Consider the following 12500-nt stretch of genomic DNA (forward strand, 5'->3'; position numbering starts at 1 on the left):
CACAGTCCACACCTCAAAAGCTATGTGTACATCAAAGAGTGTCCTGACTCCATTGTTTATGAACAAGATGATCAAACGTCTCTCATTGCCTACTCACTCTATGTGTTTTCAGTGCAAAAACGTCCGATCTTGGTGACAAACTGAAAATGCTCAAGGCAGCACTATTTTCACTGTTTGCACAGTCATTTGAACTCTAATGCTAAGTTACACATCATTGTATTTAGTGAATGAGAACAAGACAGAGGATTTTTACAGCTCTTTGCAAATCGAATTTGCTTTTAGCATTTTGCAAACCAAACTAAACCAACAACACGATTACCTCTGTGACCAATCCATGAAAATTAGCAGTAATACAGTATTTGGTGTTAAATAAATGTGAACGTTGTGAAGCATTCAGCATGTTTGCATCTCTACACAAGCCAACAAGCACTCAAAGCATTGGATATGAACATGCAGGCTTCACAAAGTCGATTTCAGTTGTGCATCAAACGTACGTGCTACAAAACAGTCAGTGTTTCGAAATCTCTTGCAAAAATAAATCTGTGCCTCTTTACATAAAGAGAAATTGGAACATTTATGTAGGTGTACTCACGAGGTCCGGGTGCAGCGTGGTGAATTCTGGGAGCGCTAACACCAAGGTCAGATCTAATTGATTTCCTTCTTTAAAGTCTAAATCTGCAGCAAAATCAGAAAAGTGGAAAATGCACTAGAACAGAAATGAAAGTAACTCTGGAACAGAACGTAATCAATTAATAACGTGTCCAAAATGCTTTTTAAGGAGGCATAATATTAAGGAGATGCTATTCAATAAAGTTATCTGACCTTGTATTCTCATTCTCTGTCCTTCGTCCTTGTGCATGTAATTTTTTTTTTTTTTTCATACATGCAGGCACGGCGGAGGAGGACGAAGGAGATGATCTACTCCTGAAGTATGTAGATGAGTTCTGGTGGTTCCCCCACATGTGGAGCCACATGCAGCCTCACCTCTTCCACAACGAGTCCTCGCTGCTGGAGCAGATGGTCCTCAACAAGGAGTTTGCTCTGGTGAGATGGATACCCAAGCACGCACATGTATCTCCTGCAGCTGTCTGTTCTGCTGCTGCTTTCCCTCTTGTATGTCCTGTTAATCATACCCCCCCCCCCCCCCCCTGTGATTGTGTTTAATTCAAAGACGTCTGTTTCTGTAACTAATTTTAATTTTCTTTCATTGCAGCAGATAATGAATGGGATGTTCTCCAGTCCAAGCATTTACTCTGACATGAAAATAGCATCACAAAGCAAAACCATCCCTTTTGTGATATTTTAATCAGCTAATATAAAGTATATTAGGTTTTATATTGCACATAAAATCCATGTACAATATGGAATTGGTGTCACATTTTTATGTAGGTGATAAGCGCTAATGAGGTGCTTAATATTAGGAATTAGTTGTTGGGGTCAAACTAGGAGACTAGGCAGTTTTGGCTTGCCTTTAGCACTCCTTAGTGTCCGTTTGTAGAACAGAAAGCAAAACCTATCTCCTCACTGTGTGTTTGTCTTTTATAACGCCTTAACTCATTCACTGCCAGCTGTTTCCTGATCAGAAAAGCCCTTCGCTCCCAGCGTGTTTATTGTTTTTTTTAAGAGTCACAGAACGTTATGATGTCGCTATGATGATGATGATGTCAACATCAAAGCTACCAAAACAAAGAGTAGACTCACCTCTTACATCAGGAAGAATCAGCGCGTTTCGAGCGTTATCTGTTCTCTCATAATCCGCTGTCGAATTGTGATCGGCAAAAGCTTTTCCAGTTCACGCCTCTCCTTTTTTAACAGCAGCAGCCCAAATCGATCTCCTAACACATGGATTTTCTGCATCCTGATCATGTGACGTATGCAGATGAAGATCGGCTTGAGAGCTGGGATGTTTGTTCTTACGGTGCGGGGGTTCGTTCAGACGTCCTCACAGTAAAAAAAATGCAAATGCAGTGAATGGTTGGATTGAAAATGACGACTTTTGTCGTCAATGCCAGTGAATGAGTTAATCTAACAGCTGAAGGTTGATTCTCAATGTCATGGCGCCTGGCCTAGCAAGGCGATGTCTTGCTAGATCAGGCGCCTTGCTCATGAGGGCACTGTCCTTCCTTGGTCAAATGGTCATATAAATGTTTAACGAGCCTTTTACTTTTTAAATAGTTGGTTAAATTAAATATGTAAGCAAGTTACTACCTGCTAGCCAACGAAGCTGCAACTACCAAGCAGCTAACCAACAATAGATAAACTGAAATTTGCCCTCGAAGTAGCCGCGGACTATGGAAATTTTTGACCAAGAGAAAGCAACAAGGCAACTCGCATGCAATCTTGCTCAGTTAGCTAAACGGCTAACAAAGGGAAGACAGACACCTCTGTAGAACATGAACATGTTTATGTTTATGCTTATTTATTTGGCAGACACTTTTATCCAAAGCGGCTTACAATTTATAACCCATATGGCATGTTGTGATCTGTAGGGGAAACTGGAGTACCCGGAGGAAACCCACACATGCATGGGGAGAACACGCAACTCCACGCAGAAAGGCCACAGCCGAGTTTCGAACCTGCAACCTTCGTGTTGCAAGGCAACAGTGATTAACCGTTTAGAGCACGCCTTGACTGCTACTGATGATGTATCTCCCAGGCATCCAGGGTGGGACCAAAGCATCAAAGCGAGGTTCCTTGAAATTGAGAAACACCCGAAATGTCTCCCCAGCCTTCCCTAGTGTCTACAAGCCTGGCCAGCCATGCTAATGCTTTATTATGGGAAGCAAAGGGCCTGGTAATTCTCCCATTCAAATAACCCCACCCCCTGGGAACAGCCAATCAGTGCTGCGCAGTGTACGTCACACACCTCAATGCTCAGTTTCTCCTAAACAACGAAGATTGTGTTTGAAGCAGAGTTGGCTGGGGCTCTTTCCTCAGTTCTAAGTGACTTGGACATGTCTTTCATCACAACATTACAAAATTGCTGTGATACTTGGTGCAAAAAGAAAAAAATATATATAACACAAGTAAAAAATAAGAATATAAGAACAATAAAATAATAATATAAAGTGGTAATAATTAGAGAAACAGCTTCTGCAGCAATTACACATAGGACAATAAAACCCTTGTGATTCTGATTCTGACATAAAGCACAATAAGCAGTCAACTGAGAAAACTATCCTGAGATGTCTTCTCCACCCCCTGCTGTTGAAGGTGTCAACACACCTGTCTTAGTCAATACCATTCTAATAATTTACCATCATATTTGTTCTTTCATGTCTAATTTATCAAGTGATCGTTTAATAAAGACTGCTTTTGCACCTATCTCCCATGAAGGCTTTGATTACAATATGGCAGATTGTAACTTATTTTTGTGCATACATCGCACATGCTTGCTAATTGTTGCAGCAAAGTGACATAGTGACATTGACTCCATCGCTGTTGCTATGGTTACTGATTTCGTAAGGAAGTGGGATTGTGTTGCTCCAATGCTTGATGCATTTCAGTCATTTGAATTGGTGAAATAGAATCTTTTAAAGTTAACTATTGCCAGCTGACTTTCTTAGGAGTTAATGGGTCCCCTGCAGCCCATTTTAATCGAGCGGTAAAGAAAATAGCATTTTCTGCTAAATAAAATTGCAGCACTTTGATTTGAGGATAGTTGAAACTTTGGTTATGTGTGGCTTTAATCAAAAAAAGAAAAACGAATGCACACGTTTTGTTACATTTTTGCTCACTTTGACATCATCTCCTTATTGTGAAGATTGTAAACTTAAGTGTTTGTTTGTTGTTTGTTTCTCTCTGTCATTTTTCACTGAGTTGTAATGGCGCATGTTCGATGATCATGTGACTACAGTCGATTTGACTGTGATTTCACATGCAGAATACAGACAAAAGGGTTTGTTTTATTCCATTGAAGGTGAAACACACACACACACACACACACACACATGCACATTTATATACTCACACTTCACTCCATCCCCTGGCCGCTGATGCTTAGCTTTGACAGTGTGTAGGTGTGTGTCAGAGCAAAGGACAACACCATCAGTCTTCTCAGTGCTGCAGCAGCCATCCACCCTCAAGCTCTTGCACATACACACACACGCACGCACGCATGCACACACACACACACGCACACACATGCACACACACACACACACACACACACACACACCGTATTTGTCTCATTTCCAAGCCGAAGGCCAGCACCATAACACACACAACATGAACCATGCGCTTCTCCTACAAGGTCAAGCCGTTCGGTTCCGTATGTTTACGTGCCCCAGAGTCCTCTGTCCACGAGCCGTTGATGCGCCGTAATTTTTGTATTTATTTATATAACCTTCATGTCTGTGTCCATCATTCCCTGCAGGAGCACAACATCCCCGTGGACATGGGCTACGCCGTGGCCCCTCACCACTCCGGCGTCTACCCTGTGCACCTGCAGCTCTATGAGGCGTGGAGGCGCGTTTGGAACATCCGGGTTACCAGCACTGAAGAGTACCCCCACCTCAAACCTGCCCGCTACCGCAAAGGCTTCATCCACAACAACATCATGGTGAGCGTGATCAGAATTACCATAGAAGAAAACACCCAATTCATTTATGAAAAGCCTTGACTCCAACCCACAGTGTGCTCCTCCTCACAATCGTTCACTTCACGAATGATCAGTTGAACTGTTTCTAATGTTTGTACAAACTGGGAAACCTGTTTAGACTTGAACGCCAGTTTTTGTGAGGCTCAAAAAAATTAAAGGGAATCATGGAAGATTCACTTTTTGGAGCTTTTTAGCATTTAATAGTGTTGCTTCCTCTACCCCCAAACCCATTTCTAGCTGCATTCATGCATTTTCCTGTTTCAACAGAAAATTTAGATGTTTTTTTCTTAATACTTGAAATGACCTAATGGAGAAGTTGTACGTCATTCCACCTGCTGCTCCCAGCATCAGGCCCTGCTCCTTTCTGCTCCAGGTGGTCTCTGGTCTGAAACTTGTCTCCCTGGCCAGCACAGGGCATGTGGCATAGGCAACAGACTTGGTAGTATAGTGATTAGACTACTGGGCTGGCATGCACTTTTGGGCAGGTTCATAATCCTGGTCTCAGCAGTACATTTTTCTTTTTTAGCCGCGCTTTCCACTGTTAAGTTTTCAACCATTAATTGGTAAACTGTTTAAAATATGAGGACTAATCTGTGCTTTTGCTTTCTTTGTTTGTTTAGCCAGTAGGGCTGCAACAAAAGATTATTTGGATCGATGAATGGGATGGGGTCTCGACTCGATTAATTGATTAATCAGATTAAACGGATTAAACGGGAAATTTTAAAAACTGCTGGGGAAACTTTTTTCTCTCCTTCTTTTTTTTATTCAACAACAAAACATGATTAGAAAACAGTTCAATAGCATGCAAAACAACATCATATCACCTAAATATATCCATAGTTAATCAGTAAAATGTAATGTATTTCCTTAACATGTTCAGTAGTAAGCTACTGGAAATGCTAAAGTGCCATGCCATGTCTGACTTACATATGTTGCAGGTGACCAAGGTCTTTGCATGGTTTAACATTAAGTGCTCCCAAACTTTTGAAGTTTTTATTTTCTTAGGTCTTCCTGCTTGTGCCACGTTCTAAGTGTCCTGCTCCTCATCAAAACCCTGGCTTTCTCTCTCAGTCTGATGTGCCTCGATCTGCTCTGCCACCTATTGATGAGCTGCGCTTATTGACTGTTAAATAAAAGTAGCGTGACATGAAAAAAAGTTGCATAATGCAACAAAACGATGACCAAATGCGTTGCCAATGCATTTCTTCATCGATTTTTATCCCTTTTATCAATTCATTGTTGCAGCCCTATCAGCCAGTGTCAGTCCATGTGAGATGAGCAGAGTAAATCAACTACAATGCTAAAATTATCTTCGCAATTTAGGGTCTAAAAACTCTGCCTGGCGGCTGCATTGCCCCTGAGTGGGTCTGGGCGGGGACCTGGGGACTCGGGGTGTGGGGGTGGCCAGCCCCGTATGGGGATCTGGGCGGGGCCTTGGGGGTCGGGTCCTAACATGTATGCTGCCGGGAAGAAGGCAGGAGCATGTGGCAGTGCCTGTCCCGGGCTCAGGGGCCTCAGGTAGACCATGGCTCCTCTGCTGTTCCATCACAGGGGAGGGGGATGTCCAGGAGGGGGAGGACCCAACCATACCTGGATGTCCTATGTCTTATATATTCTGGAAGTTGTGCAAATGCAGGGATGGGAGTAGATATTCTGCTGGGGTGGGGCTGGGTTGGTGCCCTCGGACTCCATGAGGCTCTGTGATGCTGCTGCTTTGGGCCGTGGCAAGATGGGCTGGGGTCTCCATGCCTTGGGTGGCATTTTAGCAATGGAGGTGCCTATTGGGGCCAGTGGGGGAGCTGGCTCCCTGGAGGGCTTAAGTCCAAACAGCCTTTCCTCCCCATCCCCACACATTTTTCTCCTCCTGCTCCCTCACATCATCACACAATCATGCATGTAGGACCTTGGGGGGTGGGCAAGTCAGGGGCGCGGGTATGGGCCCCATTTCCGCATTCCTGTGGCAACCTGCCCCCCAATTTTATTTGCACCTTACACTTCCACCAACGACATTCCATGCAAACACACACTTAGGGCCTTGGGAGTGAGCACATTCAACAGCATTTGGCAGGGGGATTTTTCAGCCTCATCCCGAGTGCCGGTGCCCACTTCCAATTTAAACTGCACTTAGACACTGAGGGCTGTGGGTGCAAGTAGGGTAGTGTGGTGGCATTAGCTGGCATAGGCCAGACGATGCCCGCACTGCCCACTCACCACAGCCATGGAATACACCTCATCAACACACACTAACACTATTGTGGGGCAGGCGGAGGGAGACTAGGGGTCTTAGCAAACCTCTGTTGTCAATTGGCTTCCCGGGGTTGGAGGCTAGGAGGGGGAGATCTGGCCGTCTGGTTGGGGTCTGGGGTGGTGGGTTGCTTTGCTCAACATTGGGCAGGGGAGCCTGCTCATCTGCACCCCAGCAGAAAGGGTCAAACTCTGGGAACCGGTGATGGTTGTACCCTTTGTGCAGCAGTACCGGGACCAGAGTGAATAGGGTGTGTATGGGGAGCAAGAGTGGGTGTCCGGCATGCATTTTTGTAAGTCTTTGGTTGCATGTGTATGTGTGAGCATGAGGGAGGGAGTGTGTGGCTGTGTCTGTGTATGACTGTGTATGTCAGGTGGGGCCTTTGACTCCTCCCTTCTCCTGGGACTTCTTTTGATGCTATACATCTTCGTCTCCCCTCCCACTGCCACACCTGGTGTGGAGTGTGGTGCCATGGTCTGCCTGAGTGTTCGTGGCTCCCGGGTCAGGGGGTTTAAGATTTTTGTCATCTGCCTGATCAATCCCGGTGGCTGCCTGGTGGGATCTGGGTCCCTGGGCTCTGCTGGGTCCCCGGCGGGGGTGGACCACCCTAGGTCCCGGGTTGCTGGGTCCCGGGCTCGGCTGGCTGGGGGGTGGGAGGCTGCAGGCAGGCCTGTGGGCTTGCCACTGATATCTCCCAGGACTCTGCTGGCTGCTGGTTGTGGCCCCCCGGGGCAATCCTCTGCGCCTCTTGAGGGGTGCAGGGCCTTTTCTGGTCACAGTCTCCCTGGGGCCCCTGTGCTCTGGGGCAGGTCCTGGATCTCTGGGATTTGGAGCTCCCTCCATTTCCTATGCATTTTTGGGGGCAGATCTGTGGCCCCTCACACTCTCTATTGGATGCCCCTATAGAGAAACCTTACATAAATAAGCGCGAGTAGGCACACAGGTGCTCACATGGTGAGTATAGACTTGGGCATGTTCAACACATGTCTTAAGGCTGTGGTTGGCACTAAATGCGCTGTGATTTATTATCGTGTGATTGTTCAGTAAAACTATGTTGATTTTACATTTCTTCATCAAGTTGACGCAGTGATAGCTCGCTCCTGTTGTATTGCTGTGTGTCCCTTTTCTTCAGGTCTGGAAGCAGACTATTGTTCATCGTTGGTTGTTTGTTTTCGTGGAGCCCCCACCCACCTTTTGTCTCTTCCTTTCTCTTTCGCCTCTGTAAGGTCGAAATTGCAAAGCATTCAGGGAACAATAACAATAAAGTTTTAAGTATCAGGCGTGACATTAAAAGCAGATGCTTTGATGCTCCATCTGAGAGTAAATCTTTAAGGCTTGTCACCAGCATTCAGACCTTAATTCTGTTTGCTTCACAGCCAGACAGGACACGAAAAAAAAAATCTCTGAAATAGGCTGTATTACACACACACACACACACACACACACACACACACACACACACACACACACACACACACACACACGCACACACACACACACACACTCGCTTAAGCAGTGAAATTAGTCAAACAATATCCACAAACATACCAACCAAAGGCCTTTTTGGTCCAAGCATTCCGGTATGTTTTGTTATGGGGTTCCTAATTAAACTTTAACCACATCAGGACTCGCCCTCCCATAGTGAACAAAAATATTTGCTAAGTAAAATTAAAATCATGAATAATAAATTTCCAAGCAGCCTGTTTGGTTGGGTTGCATCGCTGCTATGATCTTAGAAAAAGTGTTTAACTGCAGTCTCTGTTCAAAAAGCACTAAGCCTAATACTAAACTGTGTGCTGATTGTTTCTTGTGGTTCTTAACAGAAAATCAATGGTGTGTGTGGTGTGTATCCTCCGTGTGTTTATCTATGCTTATGGGTATGGGATATTTGACCTTCCCTTACCAAAGAACAGTTAGCTTACTTGATTCAATATTTGTCGGCCTCTCAGTGCTGCAACCAACATTTCTGTGATTTATGTGTGTTTGAACACTGCAGGGTGTGTGTGTGTTGCTGCAGGAGCAGTTTTTCATGCTCCTAATCATCAATCATTAATCAAGACAACATTAGAATAAAACTTTTGTCACACACAAGCATGTTTCGTCACCAATCCGCCCCTCTTTCCTTCCTCCTCCTCCTTTCTATTCACTTGTCAGTCACTTTCTAAGTTTGTTCTTATTGACAAAAGAACCAATCAGATCTGACACCTAAATGATCAGCGTGCGTTTTTCTGCCATGTTTGGTTTTCTGGCGGACAATAGAAAGAGACGGCTGTATCAATTTTCCAATCACTCTGGCTTTTATTTTTTATGTCCCGTCACTGCATTTGTAAGAGACAGCCATTTAATCTGACGTCTTTTCAGCACCACGACAAGCTCTTTTTTGACGGCCTGCTATGTGTTATTATGCATTAATAATCATATGGTATTGAGAAGTGTCACAGAATTCATCCACGAGTCGTTTAACAAAGATAAACGCTCAATAGTTTTAACACGAAAAGGAAATAAAAATGTATTTATTAAAAATATATAATATTTTTTGTTTTAAACCAGGAAACTACACTTAAAATAAGGAAGTTATACAGACTGAAGGGAAATTACGTACCTTTAAAATAAAAAGTCCACTCACCACTAATAATAGGTACTTGGTTATCTCTATTGCCTTTAAAGAACTGAAGCCTATGGAGGTTAGATGTTTCCCTATATTTTTCCTATTTATTCCAGGGGAGCAAGGACGTTTGTAAATCAGGTTAATTCAGCCGAACTTCGCCAAATTTTTTCTTTAAAAGAAAATGAGAATATTTAATGTTAAGTTGCTGATCACGCTACTTTCTCCAAGTCAGACTGCAGGGTGAGGGAAACTCTTCAGAAAGAAGGTTTCAAAAGACACACCGAGGTGCCATAACAGGGTAATGCTGCTGCCATGGTGTGTCCTTTTAATGCCGGTGGCCATGCGAGATTATCGTGCCATTCGTTCCAGCATGCTTGATAGTAATTTTACTGCAACACCGAACTTTTGAATGAACATCGCGCCTTCACTCAACAGAGAGCGGTAACGTGTGGAATGTCCACCCAGCCTTGGCTGGCAACAATATTAAAAATGGAAGTAAACACGGGGAGTCCCCGTTTCAGCTGAGATGGCAAACTGGAGCGATGCAGACATCCTCTCTTGTCAACTTCTCATTCAAACATCAATATTTTTTTCATTTGACTGAGAAAAACGAGCACCCATCAGGCTAAATGGTTTGCCACCACAGCTTAGACACCCCCCTCACACCCCCTTCACTGCTTAACCGTTTGTGAAAAACTCATGATCACTTATAAATGACCAAAGGCTCCCTGATTTTGCCTCTGTGGTGCCATTGTTTTCTTAAACCAGCTTAAGAGACAGAGAGAGAAAGAGAGACCGTCCTGCTCTTCTATAAACAATTTCATTTTAAAAGGAAAAAACAGGTCATTTTAGCACATATTGGCTCAAGAAAATGATTTAAAATATGAAAAATTTGTAAAGTATCCTTTTGGAGAGTTTCCAAGTTTAAATAACTAACATAACAACAAAAAAATGTGGTATGGACGTGTGTAACATTCAGGTGTCTTTGTGTTGGGATTCTGGTGAATCTTTTTTTCTGAGCTTTCAGTTCAGCTTGTTCTAATCATGTATGTTTATTTTTTTTCCATATGAAAGCTTTATGATTTCATCCAACTGGGTTTTAATTAACTGAACACATAAGTGTTTATCCAATTCAGATAAAAACAAGGCAGGACTATTTTTCCATGTTTTTAGCAACATCTAAATCTATTTATTCTTGTAGATGCAAGAAAATACACATACAATAACAAGGTTATTACAGCTAATTAAATAATCAAACCTTATTTGTGACAGAGGAGCAGATTCCAGAATCACAACTCAGACTGTTCTTGAGTTTTAATTACATCAGGCTCTTGTAGATTACAGGATGTGTCTGCTGCTGCCAGAGAAGTTGACCATGTGACATGACGAAACACGACACAACAGCTGCTGAGTGAACTCTGAGCAGCTGTGCACACATTTGTTACATAAATCTACACCGTGCAACCCAGTGAAAACACCTTGGTTCAGGAGTTTGCAAAGGGAATTTTTAGAGTTTGTCTTTTATTTAAACTTTAATCTGCAGACAAGGCTTAATATTTATCCGGACCTTTTGAATTATTTTTATATTATTTAAGTGCAAAAATTAAAAAAGGTGATTTTTATGGGCAAAACAGGCTTTCCAAAAGTGTACATTTCTATTGTCTGGATTAAAAGAAAACAAAAACACAAACAAAATCAATTTAAAAGTCGAAACGGTGCCCAGCTCTTCTCTGCCAACATGTTAGCCACTTCCTACCTGTTTTCTTCACCTTTCTCATTTTTCACATCCAATTCTGTTTCCATCTATTAATCTCTCTCCCCCATTGTGCGCTCCATCTTTGTTTTCTCAGAGGAGGACAGGAAGTTGTCTTAAGGCAGCAAAATTGGTGTTTGTGTGTCTCTGTCAGCAGATTGAGAGCCACCCACCGGACCTACAGTATCAGTGCAAATCAGACTGAGATATGGGGTTGTGTTGAGTGTGTGTGTGTGCGCGCATGTGTGTGTGTGTGTGTGTGTGTGTGTGTGTGTGTGTGTGTATGTGTGTGTGTGTGTATGCCTTTTTAAAATGTACTATATCAATTTGAGCTATAGCTCTGTGGATAATTGGTTTGGTGAAATAGTGCTGAGTGTCTGTGGCTATGGTGGCCTTCTCTCTCACTTGTGTGTGTGTGTGTGTGTGTGTGTGTGTGTGTGTGTGTGTGTGTGTGTGTGTGTGTGTGAATGACTCTGCCATGTTTTATAGATAAACCAATATCAGAGCTTCCAGCCGTTACTCTATTTCACACCGAGAAGTGCTCCACAAGGAGTTAGCTATAAAGACGCCATTTTATATTTTTCCTCTTTTGTTTAATTCCTTCTTTCCATCTTTTTTGTTAATAAGCCAATGAAAACGTCTTATTTATCATCAGAAAAATGCATGCATGTGGCATCTTAAAAGAGGGATTTATGCAAACTCACAAATCCAGCTCTGGCTTGCTGGGAGAGCTGAAATCAAACGTGAGAGGTGAATCCAACACAGTGGTGTAATTGCTGTTGAATGAGTTGAGAGATGTGTTAGACTCTTATTTTCCTTAATCCAAAATGCACAGCACGCAACTCGCGCGGGGCACGGTGCTGTGTTTGGGTGTTTTTGTTGCTAAGGGAGATGCACGCAGCTCCTTGAGATGGGATTAAAAGCAATCTGTTCAATCTGCTCCCAATTTGGTAAACAGCAAGCCACCAAAGCTCCACACAGGTTTCAAGAAGAGGGATGAATGCTGTGCAGCAGCAAGAGTTAACTAATCACCAGAAGAAATAAATTCTTTCTTTAGTGCATCTGCAGCATTTTTTAAATTCTTACAGCTGCAATGAAGTCATCCTTATGAGTGAAAGGCTCCAAAGGCACCGGAGGCTCTCTCAGGAGTCTTCTGTCACTTTTCTGTGCTCTCTGTGCAGCAAATATAGCTTATGCTGCCTTCTTTTGGCAATAGCAGCAAGTAGTGGGCATGTTCCATTTCTGACAGAGAAAACAACTGATGACTCATTTGACATGCCATTGGTCATTTGGG

The 12500-nt window shown here is 43.3% G+C and overlaps 2 protein-coding genes across 3 annotated transcripts in view; one reads left to right on the forward strand and one right to left on the reverse strand.

The window, feature by feature from the left end:
- The window catches only part of ndst3 (N-deacetylase/N-sulfotransferase (heparan glucosaminyl) 3), a 64790-nt gene that overhangs the window by 19831 nt on the left and 32459 nt on the right, over positions 1 to 12500 (forward strand). For both annotated transcript variants that reach the window (XM_015943623.3, XM_054744795.2), the window contains exons 3-4: positions 890 to 1044; positions 4376 to 4561. In XM_015943623.3, coding sequence (XP_015799109.3) covers positions 890 to 1044; positions 4376 to 4561 — 341 coding nt within the window. The remainder of the gene's footprint in view (positions 1 to 889; positions 1045 to 4375; positions 4562 to 12500) is intronic.
- Positions 1 to 12500, reverse strand: part of prss12 (serine protease 12) — a 137987-nt gene that overhangs the window by 14138 nt on the left and 111349 nt on the right. The window lies entirely within an intron of this gene.

This window comes from Nothobranchius furzeri, chromosome 6, assembly GCF_043380555.1.
Source record: "Nothobranchius furzeri strain GRZ-AD chromosome 6, NfurGRZ-RIMD1, whole genome shotgun sequence".
Lineage (NCBI taxonomy): Eukaryota > Metazoa > Chordata > Actinopteri > Cyprinodontiformes > Nothobranchiidae > Nothobranchius > Nothobranchius furzeri.